Here is a 17,203-nt window from a genome sequence, read left to right as displayed (position 1 = left end):
TCAGGCAGGACCACAATTCCTTCCTTCCAGCTTGACTTCTTGATGCCTCCTGCTACTTCATGTGTGATCTCTGTCTTTCACTGCACTAGAAAGATTCTGTATAGAGGCAATGTTTTCCTAATTGTCCATAAATAAAGTTTCAGTAGAAGACAACACCTGAGGCAGGATTATGCCCTTGCCACGTGGTGGAAGAATTGGTCCTGTACTTTGCGATATACGTAAACAGTACTGAAAACTTGAGATGATCGGGGACAAATCATGGACAGTTTTCAGCTCCTGGACAACTAAAAGTTATGAATACCATAACGTTACAAAATGTTATCTGGGTGCCTAATGTTCATGTTCTCCAAAGCTGGGACAAATGTACAATCACAGTTTATACATTTACCAAGTGTCCCATTGGACACTAAAGTCACTCAGTCCCTCTTTCCCACCACTGCCTCTCCCTTAGGTCCTATGTAGAGATTTGTTAAAAATAAATATATGATTTAATAATTTGGTTAGTGCATTTTTGGTGAGTACAGATTTTAAAGCCCCTAACGTTAATCTCATATTTGTTTTGTTGTTTATAGTCCTACGCTGTCATAGGTTAAGATTTGTGAATGTACACTTGAAAAAAAATATCTAAGGATACTCTATTCCAGGGGTAGGGAAATTTCAGCTCTCCAGCTGGTTTGAAACTACAAGTCCCATGAGACATTGCAAGACCCTAACAATCACAGGCATGACTCCTAGAGGCAGAGGCATGATGGGATTTGTAGTTTCAAAACAGCTGGAGAGCCAAGGTTCCCTACCCCTGCTCTATTCGGTTGGTGGAAATGCATATCCTGGGTGTCTCACTTCAGTTCTCTGTGTTGGCATAGCGCAGTATTGGCCTCATCCTTCATCACAAGTATCCTAACAAAAACCCGTAGTGCTGAGGAGTGTCTGACGAGGTCTTGTAGATTACACAGCTCAGGCAGGTAAGCTGGACAAGACTCTGGATAGCCGCACACCAAAAAAATACTTAAAATCCTGTATTTTATTGAAAATCGTAGATCACATCACATCAAATGGTCCACAGCAAAGGAAAAGGGTGCAAAAATGGTGACGCGTTTCGCACTGAAATCAGTGCTTACTCATAGCTCATCACACAGATTACACAACTCACTGGAAAGAATGGTCAAACTCTTTTGCTTATTGCATTGTGAAGTCCTATTTGAGATCACTGAACAAATGCTATAACAGAATGAGGAAAATAGACATTGCTCTATTTTAGAATTCTTCTTTTTTTAATTGTTTTTATTGAATATGCATTTTATGTTTTTATGTGATTTAAATCAGGCTTTAAAGTGTGCGTATACACAAAACGTTTGGTTTGTTTTGGAATAAGGAAGGATTATAACCCCTGACATTTTTATTGCTCTCTCCCTGCTGGGTAGCTTCACACTATGGTGGTCCTCTGGTGACCATTATCACTGAGACGAAACATGATAGGAATCCAACATTTAATAGTTGTCACAGAGAGGACAACTATGGTGAGGTCACCGTTTGTAGTCACAATTGTCTAAGAAGGGACGATGGCACCTGTTTCAGTGATGACTGTCTAGGAATTTACATTCACCTTTCATCTCATTCACTGTTGCATCTCTGCAACAGGAAGTAATGGGAAGTCTCACCAACAGGACATAGACAGGTAAAAATAAACTGACGGGGGTTTAACCCTTCCTTACTCTAGTCAAATCTAAAAGGTTTGACTATAAATACGCATACACATGCATGCCACTGATTGAAAAGCATTCAATTTGATTTAAACACTTCACTGATTTAAACACAAAAGTCCTGCATCCAGTTTAGCCGCTCTTATCTAAGAAGGAGAGATACTGGGTTCTAAACCAACAGAATAACCCAGCAATAAAAGAGCCAGCATTGAACTGTCCTCCTATAGGACAGCATGCTAAGAGAAACAAAGCCATTTTGTTCTCAGTACATCCTTGCACAAAGCCTTTAATTATAAAACTAGGCGTGCTTGCTCCCTTCTGAGACACTTGGCTTACCAGGAAAATGATGATATTTGTACAAAATCCTTCCCTGAATCTCATTCCTTATCACACGTTTCCATGTCCCTAGAGAAGAGTGTTGAAACATCATCTTTATTTCCTTCAGGTTCCTCTCCACTTTGGTTTAATTTATTACTGCAGCCATACAATCCTCTAATACATTGTAGGTGTAACCCAGGGGTAGGCAACCCCCGGCACTAGTGCCGCAACCAGCACACAAAGCCTCTTTTGCCAGTACTCGACTCCCACCCCATCAGAAGAGCAGTGCAGGGAAGTGTCAATGAGACACTAATGCATTCCAATTTCAGAATTCCCAATGCCACACCTGCACTGGGGGGAAGGCACTGTGCCCCCACACATTGTAAAAGATGGGAAACATTGTTTGGTTCTCCAACTTTGCTGTAGCTGTGATCGTCAGCTCTTGTGATTGGGAAGAGATTTGGGGGGGGGGGGGCGGTTCCTGTTTCCAGGAGGAGGAAGACTGTCATTGGCCACTGCCAAAGCCAATCACAGTCCTGCTAGCCCCATCCACCATCTGGAGGAAGATGGCTTGCTTGGTTGCCACTACCAAACTAAGAAAGAAGGAATTTCACTGTGATTGAGAAAGCCACATTAAAGGTGACAGTTTGTGGAATTACTATTGAGCTTCTGGGAACTTTGTTGAAATTATTCCTGAATCTTACTATTTACTACTGAACCCCTGCCTTCTATGTCCCTTTAAGCCACAGCCAGTATTCAGCACAATGAAAATCACACCCAACTCTCCTGTGGCGCAGAGCACCGCACTTTTTCTCAGGTGCGGGGGCCCCAACTTATGATCCTGCACACAGGCTGACTGCTTTCAGAAAACGCCCCTGACCTGAGCTCATCATTGCACATCCATTCCAGATGCTTGTATGTGACATCACATACATCACATAAAAGCACGTGGACTGGATGTGAGAGGTGGATCAGCAGGGTGAGTGTGCCAGGACAGGTAGTTTTGTCTGATCTCTGCTTCCTTTCACCACTCTGCATATCATGCATATTATAGACGAGAAGAGGGTACAGAGGTGGAAAAAATGAGCAGGAGGGGTTCAGAGGTGGGACAGATGAGCAGGGAGGTACAGTGGTGGAACAGATGACAAGGAGGTTCAGCAGTGGGACAGAAGAGCAGGGGGATACAGCGTTGGGCCAGATGAGCAGGGGAGTTCAGTGTTGGGACAGATGAGCAGGGGGGGGGTCAGTATTGGGGCAGAGGAGAAAGGAGATACATTGGTGGGACAGATGAGCAGGGGGTTACAGCGGTGGGGCTGAGGAGCAGGGGGGTACAGAGGTGGGGCAGATGTGCAGGGCAGAAAGGAGGTACATCGGTGGAACACATGAGAAGGTGATTCAGTAGTGAGACAGAAAAGCATGGGGATACGGCGGTGGAGCAGATGTGCAGGCAGGTACAGTGGTGGGACAGAAGAACAAGGGGGTACAGTAGTGGGAGGGATAAGCAGGAGGTTACAGTGGTGGGGCAGATGAGCAGATGGGTTCAGAGTTAGGACAGATAATAAAGTGATTCAATAGTGAGACATAGAAGCATGGGGATACGGCGGTGGAGCAGATGTGCAGGGAGGTACAGTGGTGGGGCAGAGGAGAAAAGGGGTACAGTGATGGGGCAGATGAGCAGGGGGGTTACAGTGGTGGGACAGATGAGCAGGGGGTTACAGCGGTGGGACAGATGTGCAGAGAGGTGCAGAAGAGAAAGGAGGTACATCAGTGGAACACATGAGCAGAGGGTACAGTAGTGGGGTAGATGTACAGGGAGTTACACATAGCAAAAGAAAGGGGTGTCCTCAGCGTGACTGCTTGCAAGTCACATCGGATCGATCCTTCCCGCATTTGGGAAGCTTCTTGTTTCACCTTTCAGTGCAAACCTACCCCCTGAAGACCACATGGGTCAAAACGCATCAGAGCATTGTCACAACAGACCATCGTCACAACAGACCAATGAAATGTGATGCTGTAACTTTGTGTTTGCTTTCTGTAAATGTGAAATGTGTTTGTTATCCCCTAACCAGAATATACTGTAAGTCACGGCAACATGCTATTGACCCTACAAGTTGCTAATAAAATACTTTTATATAATCCATTTCTGAATTGCCTGTATTGCTGTTTTAAAGCCCCCTGTGGAAACCTTCCTATGCTGTACAGGAAGTTACAGTGGTGGGGCAGATGAGCAGGGTGGTACAGTGGTGGGGCAGATGTACGGGGGTTACAGTGGTGGGGCAGATGAGCAGGACGTTACAGTGGTGGGGCAGATGAGTAGGATGGTACAGTGGTGGGGCAGATGAGCAGGGTGGTACAGTGGTGGGGCAGATGAGCAGGGGGTTACAGTGGTGGGGTAGATGAGCCGGAGGATTACAGTGGTGGGGCAGATGATTTGGGGGTTACAGTGGTGGGGCAGATGATCCGGGGATTACATTGTTTGGGCAGATGTGCAGGGTAGTACAGTGGTGGGGCAGGTGTGCAGGGTAGTACAGTGGTGGGGCAGGTGTGCAGGGTAGTACAGAGGTGGGGCAGATGCGCAGGGTAGTACAGAGGTGGGGCAGATGTGCAGGGTAGTACTGTGGTGGGGCAGATGTGCAGGGTAGTACAGAGGTGGGGCAGATGTGCAGGGTAGTACTGTGGTGGGGCAGATGTGCAGGGTAGTACAGAGGTGGGGCAGATGTGCATGGTAGTACAGTGGTGGGGCAGATGTGCAGGGTAGTAGAGTGGTGGGGCAGATGTGCAGGGTGGTATAGTAGTGGGGCAGATGTGTAGGGTGGTACAGTGGTGGGGCAGATGTGCAGGGTAGTACAGTGGTGGGGCAGATGTGCAGGGTAGTACAGTGGTGGGGCAGATGTGCAGGGTAGTACAGTGGTGGGGCAGATGTGCAGGGTAGTACAGTGGTGGGGCAGATGTGCAGGGTAGTACAGTGGTGGGGCAGATTTTTCAGGGGGGGCAGTGATCTGAGGTGTGAAGGTGCATGAATTGGGGCTGATCTGAGGTGTGAGAGTGCAGGATGTTCATTTCTCACTACTAAAGTAATTTACAGCATTCACTTTATAAAAAATACTTTTTGTGATTGAGAATGTGAAGTTGATATTTTTTTGTTATAAAATCGGCACGCTCAATTTCTCTGAAAACATTTTGTGCCACACTGTGCTCAGAAGCTTGCCTACCCTTGGTGTAACCACTTGAAATATTACTCTTCAAATCTCCCCCCGCTGGAGACAGCAATGTGAACTGACCCCCTGAGCTTCTGATTTTCTGAGAGATTAGAAGTGTATGCTTCATAGATCTTTTAATGGTAATCCTATACTTGGGTTTAGAGATTTAGAAAATCTTCACTTTTCACATCTTTCTAGTTCATTGCCCTCTATTATAGGGCAGCCAACTAAAAATAAAAACTCGCTTTGGCTAGCGTTCCATGAGTTAAAGCTGAACTCCAGGAAAACAATTATATACATAAATGAAATACATACAGTATATGGGAGCTGCTTTACCTGCCAAAGAATTTGTATTTTTGTTCATCTAGTCCTAAAATGTACACAGCTCTGTCACACAGCACACAGCTGCCTGGCAGGGTATGAGATCAGATTGTTCGCTAATGCACGTTAATACATGTTCCCGTTTCTCAAATAATCCCCACCCCTGCTTCCCTCCCAGCTGCATCAGTACATTCAAGTGTGCCTCCCATCCCCTGTAGATCTCTACGCACCTCCACTAATGGCTTTAGCCTCCTGTGTAGCCTTGTTTGTCTAATTCTAGGGCAAGGCTGCCTTCACATGATCACTAATGTCCTATAGACTTGAATGGGACATTGCTTCTGCAGTACAGGTATGGCTCATTCACGTTAATGCACAGGTGTGAGTAGTGCAGCACTAGATTTTTACCAACTTGGGCTGCAAAGAGCATAGGAGGCTTCAGCCATTAGAGGGTGTAAATACGGACCTGCGGGGAGAAGGGGCACACCCAAATGTAGAGGCTAGGGCAGTGATGGCGAACCTTGGCACCCCAGATGTTTTAGAACTACATTTCCCATGATGCTCATGCACTTTGCTGTGTAGTTGAGCATCATGGGAAATGTAGTTCCAAAACATCTGGGGTGCCAAGGTTCGCCATCACTGGGCTAGGATGAAACCTTGAATTTGTACTTAAAGGAAAACTTACAGGTTTTGAACCTCCTCCAGCTTGTAACTGAACAGTGAAAGGAGAAGAAGAACACTAATGAAATGACCTTCCTGTTACTTTTCTCTCTCTTTCTATTAGCATCTTCTTCAGCATCCTTCACTTTCAGGAGCATTGGATCTCTGGTCCTCCGGTGGGCTACTTGGTTCCATCTGACAACACCTACTACACAGTAGGGCACAGTCATGAATTAGGAGACACCAGACTGAACAACAATGCTCAACAGTAGACCAGACACCTGACTCACCTGGAAGTGTGTTGGATGCTAAAGTTTCTTCTGTAGCACTAACGCTGGTTATAGGCCGTTTGAATCTCGGGTGGTTTAGCAGGAACCTGCAGAGCTTCGAACCATGTATGGGCAAGCTGAAGGTTCCTCAAGTGGATTGATTACCACCAGTAAATTTTGGAAAATATGTTGGGGATTTCAATATTGCCTGCAGACGGGCCTTAAAGAGCATAGAACTGCCTCCACTGCATATTTGATCTTATTTTAAGCATTGCTGTATACAGTATTTATGTCCCAAATTGGTAACTCAGAAAAGGTAGCCTTTCTCAAACTTTTACTGTGGAAATAATTTTAAGGTCTTAGCCCTTGTACACACGGTCGGACATTCCGATGGACAATGTCCGATAGGACCGTGTTGTCAGATAATCCGACCGTGTGTGGGCTCCATCGGACTGTTTCCGTCGGAGTATCCGACGGACCAAGTTTTCCAGCTGGGCTATAAAATTTTCCGACAACAGGATCCGATCGGACTTTGTCCGATCATGTGTAGAGAATTCCGATCGGACAAAGTGCCACGCATGCTCAGATCAAATTCCTAGACCAAAGCTATTGGCTAATAGCCTGAACGTAGTCCCGTCCTAATGAAATACCGTCATCACGTTAAGTACGATCGGATTTTCTGACAACTTTGTCCGACTGTGTGTATGCAACAGTTTCGGACAAAATCCGTCGGACACAATCTGACGGATTTTGTTGTCGGAATGTCCGACCGTGTGTAGAAGGGCTTAGACAACCTATGCTAAAAATGCTTATATCTACAGCTCATGGTATATTAGCATTACCACACTTGTGCCAGTGGAAGATGACCCCCCTTACCCTGCTGTGAAAAGAATGCCCTGTTGCTTTTGTGATCGATAGGAAAAATGCTCCCTACATTGTCGATCAGTGAGAATGCCACCCTTGAAGACAGCTAACATAACCTTTGGTGTTAGTGGTTACTTACATGAAAAACAAGACCAGCCCCACTGATCCCATGCTGCTGGGTTTGCCGAGTGGCTTTGTACCACAACTATGCAGACACAATAATACAGAACAAGCTGCTACCTCTCAAGGAATCTCTAGCAACCTCAAACTCTAGGGTTACACACAACCTCCCTGGTTAAGAAAGTCCAAACTAGTGTTAGAGAACTAATTGTGCGGCTTCACATGTATTGCAAATGTATGCAACAAAATCCTCGGTTTTTAACCAAAACTTTTGAAACTGTTGTGTTAGGCTTTTGTACTGGCTAGCTGAAAAGAGATCATATTTGTATTGTATAAGGGAGAACCTTTTCCTATTGTGTTCCTACGATGCCACACAAGATGACATTCCCACATATAGAAGACACGGTAAAGAATTCAAACTTTTTCAAAGATTTGAAGCTATAACAGATGCTGTACCTGTATATATAACTAAAACCTAAGTTCTTGTTATAAACAGAAATTCTCTGTACAGTAAAAAAGTTCATGGTAAGAAATTACTCCCCACCTTCCCTATTTAACTTATTCTGTGTAACATACTGTAGCCTCCTTCTATATTGTAACCCTGCTCAACCTCCTGCTGCACATCTCTTCTATAACTGCGCCTCCTGCGGCCCCTACTGACTTTCCAACTGGGCTTCCTGCTGTTTCTACATGACAGTTACTTTCCAAGTGAGATTTCTGCGCTAAAATAAAATCCCGTCTATACTCCAAGAAGCCTGTGGCCTATGATAACCTCCCCTCTTCTTCTTTCGACGGTAAAATTTCAGTTCCCGCTGTTTTCCATAAAGGACCAGAAAATTGAAAAAGCAACTTTTTAATGACAAGACAAAGTAGACCTGTTACAAACCCGGGTGATGCAAACTGAGCAAAGAATGAAAAAATGCAACTGCAAAGCTTCAAAATGATCGGTTGGCAACTGGAGTTTAATATAACCTTTTAACTGAGTTGAGCTTGGCTCCATTTTTTCCAGTAGCAGGTATTGCTCCTGGCTATAGTGGGAAATTGGGATTCTGAGAAAAGGGTGAAAAATTGCAAATGACGCTGTAAAATGGACCTGTAAACTTTGCCTAGTATGCACTTTAAAGTGACCCTGCCACCACAGGGGCACTTGTACACAACGAGAACTTAGTAAAAGAAGAGGCAATACACTAATGCCACGTACACACGACCGGGTTTTCCGTTGAGTTCCGATGGAGTTCCGCTGAAACGGTTTTGCCTACACACGATCACACCAAAGTCTGATCGTCTAGAACGTGGTGATGTACAACAAGTATGACGGGACTAGAAAAAGGAAGTTCAATAGCCAGTAGCCAATAGCTGCCCATGCGTCGTTTTTTGGTCCGTCGGAACAGCATACAGACGGATGGTTTTTCCTGACAGGAATTGATTCCGTCAGAAAGATTTAAAACATGTTCTATTTCTAGGTCCGTCAGAATTTTTTCGGAAAAAAAAGTCAGATAAGGCCCACACACAATCGGAATATCCGATGAAAAGATTCCATCTGATTTTTTCTGCCGGAAAGTCCGACCGTGTGTATAGACGGCATTACTTTCTCAATGGCTCATGTTTTAGAAAAGCTGTTGCATTGCTTCTCCCAGGCTGGGGCAAATATTTGACCCTTTTAGATGGGTAGAATACCTGCCCCCCCTAACACATGTTGTGGTTCCTCCTATTGGCTTGCACATGCTGTAGAGACATACAAGCTGGTCAAAAGAACAACAATGTGTGGCAGAGATCAGGTATTCCACACATTCAGAAGTGCAAAATACTTGCAGCAGCAGCAAAAAATCAAAGCAGTACGATGCACACAATATATATATATATTTTTTACAGGGTTCCCATTGTGTACAAGTGACTCTGTGGTGACAGGGTTACTTTAAAGTGTATCTCTAGCCAAAATGTATTTTAGTCTTGGAAAGAGTGTTGAAGGGTTAGAACCTGTGTCAGGTGTCAGACTGAGACATACCACACAAGGTCCTCAATGTACAGTATATGTCTCAATCCCAAACAGCAATTATTTCCCAAGCAGAAACGATTGCTGCTTGGGATTGAGACATATACATTGTGGACCTCATGTGGTGGGTTGCTTGCCGGAGAGACACTTCTGGCGTGATTATTTGGATCATGAAGGACGCATACCCGAGGGGTTGGCTGAGAAAAGGGTCTGCTCTTGGAGTTGCTTTGAGATTACCAATGCGTGTATTTGACCTGATGTAATAGGGTTGTCAACCATATTCGCTAAGAGGCCGTGTGTGCTGATGTTGAAGGTTAGCGGGTTTCTACTCATGATCTCTGTTCCTGTTCACCCTATCAAGGACTGTCTTTTCCAAAGGGAAAGGGACTTTATGTGCACTTTGGTGTAGTTTCCTAAGGAAAGCACTGCATTTTTATGCTTTTATCATTTTAAATTACAAGGTGCCCATCCAATGGGAACATCTAAAATGAGATGTCACCTCACTTTTGGGAGAATTCCTCTCACTTCTTGTCTTGTTTATGGAACCTAAAAACCTCGAACTAGAGAAAACACTGTATTACTCAAAGAAGGGTGCACTCTAATGGCACGTACACACGACCAGAATTTCCGCAGACTAGGTCCGACGGTCTTCCCTATAGACTTTCGGCGGAGTTCTGACGGACTTTCCAGACTAACGGACTTGCCCACACACGAACGGACTAAGTCCGTTCGAAAGTCCGTTCATTTTGAATGTGATGATGTAAGACGGGACTAAAAAAGGAAGTTCAATAGCCAGTAGCCAATAGCTTCCCTTGCGTCGTATTTGGTCTGTTGGACCAGCACACAGACTAATTATTTTCCCGATTTTAGTCCGTCAGAATTGAGTCCGTCGGATAGATTTGAAACATGTTCTATTTCTAGGTCCACCAGATTTTTTTTTCGAAAAATGATCGGACTAGCCTACACATGATCTGATTGTCCGACGGACTAATCCCTTCGGACCTAGTCTGCCAGAAAGTCCGGTCGTGTGTACGCAGAATTATAAAAAACTTTGCTGACAACCATGAGAATATTGTATGCAATAAAAGGTCTTTATAAATACAACAATGGAAAGGAAACAATGGGGTTGATTTACTAAAGGCAAATGCACTTTGCACTACAAGTGCACTTGGAAGTGCAGTCACTTTAGATCTGAGGGGAAGATCTGAAATGAGGGGAAGCTCTGCTGATTTTATCATCCAATCATGTACAAGCAAAAATATTGTTTTTTATTTTCCTTGCATGTCCCCTTTAGATCTACAGCGACTTTACTTCCAAGTGCACTTGTAGTGCAAAGTGGATTAGCCTTTAGTAAATAAACCCCAATGTGCTTATCGGAGCAGTTTTGCATGATAGAGCTCAAAAACTTATAAAGAGAACTGTGTATGCAGGTCTGAAGCCTTTTTATGTTAATTACAACCCACGTACCGTCAATAAAAAAAAAAAAAAAAAAAAAAACAATAGATGCTGATTCATAGATAGGATTACAATTAATAAAAAGTCTGAGATAATAGACTGAGGCTAAAAACAATAAATCATGCAGCTTTATAAAACATACTAGCACAAAGGAATAGATCTATATTTTTATAGAGGTAAAAAGGACGCCCTCTACCCCCTCCTTAACACGCTCACTGCCAGCTCTTGCTCTACAGTCTGGTTACCATGGTTACTTACAATAGTAAAGTTCATGACTTTGAGTATCCAGATGGTCATGGCGAGGTTCACCAGGATAAGTATCATGAGGAGCAGAACGAAGAAGTACAGGCATCGCTTCCTCCAGCCATATATCCCCACCTTGTAGACATGGGGTCCCTCGCTGCTGGAGAGCGTGCTCCTCTGAGCATACTGTTCCTGAGGCATCTGTAACAAACACACAGAAAAGACACCTTGTAATTCTTGAAGTTTCTTACTCAGAATTAATGACAGGAGCAGAATTTCAAAAAAAAAAAAAAAGACCTAGTGTATTTTAAAATAGGTCCTTAAAAAGTATAATGCTATATTTAAAAAAGAACTCCAGCCAGAGTAATAACAACAATAATAATCAGGTTACCTAAGGCCATGTGCATTTTTTTTAAATGATAAACTATTCTATTCTTCTTTTGCCCACTTAAAGCAAAGCTCCAGATTTAGTTGTTTTTACTTTAAATAAGCTTTTGATTCAATACTCACCTTGTATCTGGCGCTGTGCCCTGTGGAAAGTCTACTCCCATGCCAATCCTCCTTTAGGTTGAAAGATGGCCAGCACCAATCAACCCACTCTTTGCCAGCCCTGACCTTTTCGCTTTTCCTCTATTAGTATTTAAAGTAGACAGAAATGAAATTCCTGCTAGATAACTTCAGGCTGGTCTTTTGCAGATGTAAAACATTAAAAATAAGTGCCTATGCTGTTTAACCTCCGTGGCGGTACGATTACTTCAGATTTTAGGTGCTAGAAGCGGTACAATTATTTTGCATGAAAATTTGGCGTTTTATATTGTAGTCCTTTAATTCTTAGGAATAACTCACTTAAATCTGTCCAAACCAGAGTCTAGCAGACATCCCGGGTATGATAAAGTTTGAAAAATGAAATCATAAATTATAATATAACAAATAACTATAAATAATTATGCCAAATAATAATATAACAATAATAAAAAATATTCAATAATGTAATCAAATCAAAAACACTGAAATTTGCTCAGTTGCAGAATTGTCACTGTCATTACTTTTCAGTGTTTGATGACGGATCTCCCCACAAATCGCTATCGCTCAATTCTGCGAGTGATTCCAATTTATTATCGCTGTTTTCTAGCTGGTCTAAAACCATTTTTGATGTAAAGTGACAGTTTGGTTGCTATGGACAATCTCCAGTTTCCAAGCATAAAGAACCGTTTTTATAATATAAAACTGCATGCAGGACACTGGGCAGACCACTAGGGACAAAGAGGATGTGAAATAATTACATACAGCAATGTAATCTGTAAGATTACATTATACTGTATGTATACTGTGTGTTTCACTTTTTGAATTTGGCGCCGATCTCTGTCCCTGTGCGTCGCAACGCTCGCAGGGAACGGAGATCGGCTCCGTGATGAATCGTGCGGAGGACGAGCCGCTCGTACAGCGGGGGGACATCGCTGGATCCAAGGGAGAAGGTAAGTAAACCTCCTCCTGCATACAGCGATGCGGTCGCGAGTCTAGCTCGGGGTTACTGCTTTTGGTATAAAACTTCCACCCCGAGCCAGACTCAGGAACACCGCCAGGGGGGTTAAACTCCAGTAATTTTTTCACTCTGCTCTGTATATGCTCAGTTGCTCTCTGTTTTTAGATATTTTTAGGCATTGCCGAGTTTGTAGAGGCCGATCTGCTGACAGCCTGTAACCACTTGCTTACTGGGCACTTAAACATCCTTCCTGCCAAGACCAATTTTCAGCTTTCGGTGCTCTCACACTTTGAATGACAATTACTCAGTCATGCAACACTGTACCCAAATAAATTTTTTGTCCTTTTTTTCCCACAAATAGAGCTTTCTTTTGGTGGTATTTGATCACCTCTGGGGTTTTTCTTTTTTTGCGCTATAAATGAAAAAAGACCGAAAATTTTGAAAAAAAACGCATATTTCTTTGTTTCTGTGACAGAATTATGCAAATTATTAATTTTTCTTCATAAATTTTGGCCACAATTTATACTGCTACATATCTTTGGTAAAAATAACCCAAATTAGTGGATATTATTTGGTCTTTGTGAAAGTTAGAGAGTCTACAAGCTGTGGTGCGAATCGCACAAAATTGATCACATCTGATGTACTGGTGGACTATCTCACTTCTTGTGACCCGAACAAGTCAGGAAAGTACAAATACCCCCCAAATGACCCCTTTTTGGAAAGTAGACATTCCAAGGTATTTAGTAAGAGGCATAGTGAGCTTTTTGATGTTGTCATTTTTTTCCCACAATTCTTTGCAAAATTAAGATTTTTCATTTTTTTTTTCTCCACAAAATTGTCATTGTAATAGGTTATTTCTCTCACATGGCATGTGTATACCACAAATGACACCCCCAAAAAAATTCTGCTACTCCTCCTGAGTATTACAATACCACATGTGTGGGACTTTTTCACAGCCTGGCCACATAGAGAGGCCCAACATGCAGGGAGCGCCATCATGTGTTCTAGGAACATAAATTACACATCTAACTTGTTGACTATTTATTACACTTTTGAAGCACCAGGACAATGACACGTGACACTGATGACAGATGGCACTGATACGTGGCAATGATGACACTTATACGTGGCACTGATGACACGTGGCACTGATGACAGATGGCACTAATATGTGGCACTGATGACAGATGGCACTTATACGTGGCACTGATGACACGTGGCACTAATACGTGGCACTGAAGACACGTGGCACTAATACGTGGCACTGATGACAGATGGCACTAATACGTGGCACTAATACGTGCCACCGATGACAGATGGCACTAATACATGGCACCAATGACGCGTGACACTGATGACAGATGGCACTGATAAGTGGCATTGATGACACGTGACACTGACAACAGATGACACGTGACACTGACAGGTGGCACTGATGACAAATGGTACTGATACGTGGCACTGATGACAGATGGCACTAATACGTGGCACTGATGACAGATGGCACTATGTGGCACTGATGACACGTGGCACTGATGACAGATGGCACTTATACGTGGCACTGATGACAGATGGCACTGGGGACAAATGGCACTGGGGGCAGGTGGCACTGGGGCAGGATGGCACTGCTGGGGGAGGATGAATGGCACTGCTGGGGGAGGATGGATGACACTGCTGGGGGAGGATGGATGGCACTGCTGGGGGAGGATGGATGGCACTGCTGGGGGAGGGTGGCACTTTTATTTTTTACTTTTTTTTTTTTAATCAAAACTAAGGAAAGCAGAACGGTTGCCGCTGCAGCCGTTCATCTCTCCCCTCTCACACTCGGTCTGTGTGAGGAGGGAGAGCGGCGCTGAGAGATGATCTCATATGTTTACATATGAGATCATCTCCCATTGGACACGCCGATCGCGCTGTAAACGGCCGCTGTGATTGGCCGTTTACAGCGATCTGTGTTTGCCTGTCCCCGGGGGACACGGCGAACACAGAACTTCCGCGATGCGCGCCCGAGGCGGCGCGTATTGCGGAAGTAAACATTAGGACGTCCAGGGACGGCCTCCCGGACGAACGCGCCTGCCCTACGGCCGTCATTCAGCTATAGGGCGGGCGCGAGGTGGTTAAGCAAAATTAAACTCTCCTATCCTATGCAGTCAAGGAAGCTGCTTCTGTTTGATCTGCAACTGTGCTCTGTGATGTGCTGGGATCTGCAACTGTGCACATGTGATCAGGTATGACACCAGTCATTTAATGGTTTGACAGTTTGGTTGAGGACAAAAGAAAATGTGACAGTTAGCAATCCCAGCATTCCCGGAATATAATGTTATATGTATAATCAGATGTATGTAATATATATATATATGTATATAATATATATGTTTTCTGAAACCAATAAATTGATAGGTTTGGTTCCGCTTTATGATTTACTGCTGGGGCTTTGGGTTTTAAAAAAATGGCAGCCTCCAGCAAGAAGAAACAGGAACCATTCTGGGGGCACACACTAATTTTGGTAGCATGATTATTAATGTGGAATATATGCTCCTTGCTAAGGGATGCATTTTCCATCATGTTGTTATGGGTAATGTTCTGCTTTAAGAAAACATGTAAGGGGTCCCAGCCCCCTTCACCAATTCAACAGGGCATGGGGTGGTATATCAGCACAAGACTGCAACTTAGCCCAATCCGAATTGGTTCACTTTCCACTCCACTTCCCTACAATATACATAAGTAATTTATGGAACACAACACATTTATAGAGATGGAAACCATCTAAGGCCTGATTCACACCTATGCATTTTTAGTGCTTTTGCATTTTGCAGATTTGCACTACAGTCCATTTAACATGGTTTCCTATGGAACACGTCCTGTTGGGCAAATCTGCAAAATGCAAAAAGCACTAAAAATGCATAGGTGTGAATCCAGCCTAAGGCTCCTGCACTGAGGGCTTAAGTGGTTGTAAAGGCATAGAATGCATGAAGGCAAAAAACCTCAGTATGCAACTTCCCCCGGAGCCCCCCTAATACTTATCTGATCCAATCTCCATCCAGCGATGTGCACAAGAGCAAAGTCTCACCCGCCTTTCTCCCTCCTCATTGGCTCAGAGCCTGTCAATCACAGTCAGTGAGGAGGGAGCGGAGGGGGGCAGGGTCAAACCCTACTCTGCATTTCTTATGGACACATAGAGTGGGGCTCGGGAGCAAGCCCAAACGAATGCCCCCATAGCAAGGTGTTTGCTATAGGGACACTCAGCAGGGAGGAGGAACCAGGAGCGCTGGCGGGGAACCCAAGAAGAGGAGGATTAGGACTGAGCAAGTAAGTACATTTTTTTTTGTACCTTTGATATCACTTTACCAGTTGAGTTTTATGCTACCTACACAGAGCCCCTTGCCTCATGGCTTTAGAGAAAGTACAGTCAGGGCTGGATTAATAGCATCACGTGCTTGGTGCTGAGGATTTTAGTGGGCCTTTTACTGGGCACCCTTCTGCTTTCCAAGAGCCTTTGCTGGCATGCGCCCAAACTCAGAAGTGCGCAGCCGCACAGGCATAACACTAGGGAAGCCTGGCATTTGATTTGCCAAGTTTCTGTAAGGGCCATGCATTGGCGTGCATTCTGAGCTGAAAGAGTGCAGCTGCGCAGGCCTAACTCTATGGAAGCCCCAGACTTCTGTAAGAGCCCTGCATTGGCGTGCCCCAGGCTTCTGTTAGGACTGCTCATGCAGTGCCCATTATCAATCCCACCACCCTGCCCAGGCGGGGCATGTGGAATGCAGGGCCCATCAGGGGAGATTTCTTCCCGTTGGCCCATTGCTTTCCATAACCTTTTTGGGTGGCTGGGCCTATATTAAGGTAGGGGCCTGGAGCTGCAGCTCCGATAGCCCCTACGTTAATCCAGCCCTGAGTACAGTATATATGCAAATTCCACACTCTCACCATTTATCTCTAAAGCATTTATTATTCTTATCCCCAAGTAAAATAAAGATCCACTTGAACCTGCACCCTATAGATCTATATCTTTGCTACTAACTGATGTTACGAATAGAAAGCTCTTCTATCTAATAAACACACCACAAACCCTTTGTGGTCCTTATGACAGAGCTTCTTCTCACAGATGGAATGTAAGGGTATTCCTGATGGAATAACTGATGTATACCACACACTAAATTATTAATGACTACAGGCAGTAAAACACTTGAACTTTAAATGATGGCGTTGAAATGCCAGATAAATAGCTACATGTACAAATGAAATACATACAATTGAAATGTTTGACAAGTTAGAAGATTTGCGATTCTGTCAGGTTGGTCTCTTCTGCCTGCGGTCTTATCGGTAAATAAGCCATCTGATGATTGTTATGATCCAATGAGCATGCGGATGACTTAGGGCCCTACAAAGTGGAAATAGTACACAATATTGTCCCCTTGTTGGCTATGCAGTAGGGGGGCACGTGTGAATTATAAAAGTGGCTAAACAGAATTAAATTAGTTCACATACTTTAATATTTTCTGTGGTTTTAATGTACAGTAGCAGCTAAATGCATTATACTGCTGAAGACAGCCTAGATGAAGTCTATGGGGGTTATTTAC

General features: G+C 44.0%; 1 protein-coding gene across 3 annotated transcripts in view; it reads right to left on the bottom strand.

The window, feature by feature from the left end:
- Positions 1-17,203, bottom strand: part of SGCD (sarcoglycan delta) — a 1,108,439-nt gene that overhangs the window by 284,675 nt on the left and 806,561 nt on the right. For all 3 annotated transcript variants that reach the window (XM_077468394.1, XM_077468393.1, XM_077468392.1), the window contains one exon: positions 11,156-11,341. In XM_077468394.1, coding sequence (XP_077324520.1) covers positions 11,156-11,341 — 186 coding nt within the window. The remainder of the gene's footprint in view (positions 1-11,155; positions 11,342-17,203) is intronic.

The sequence above is a fragment of the Lithobates pipiens genome, unplaced genomic scaffold, assembly GCF_037356315.1.
Source record: "Lithobates pipiens isolate NorthernLeopardFrog02 unplaced genomic scaffold, aLitPip1_a1.2 Scaffold_8, whole genome shotgun sequence".
Taxonomy (NCBI): domain Eukaryota; kingdom Metazoa; phylum Chordata; class Amphibia; order Anura; family Ranidae; genus Lithobates; species Lithobates pipiens.
Note: the sequence above shows the minus strand (reverse complement) of the source record. Positions and strands in the feature narration are given on the sequence as shown.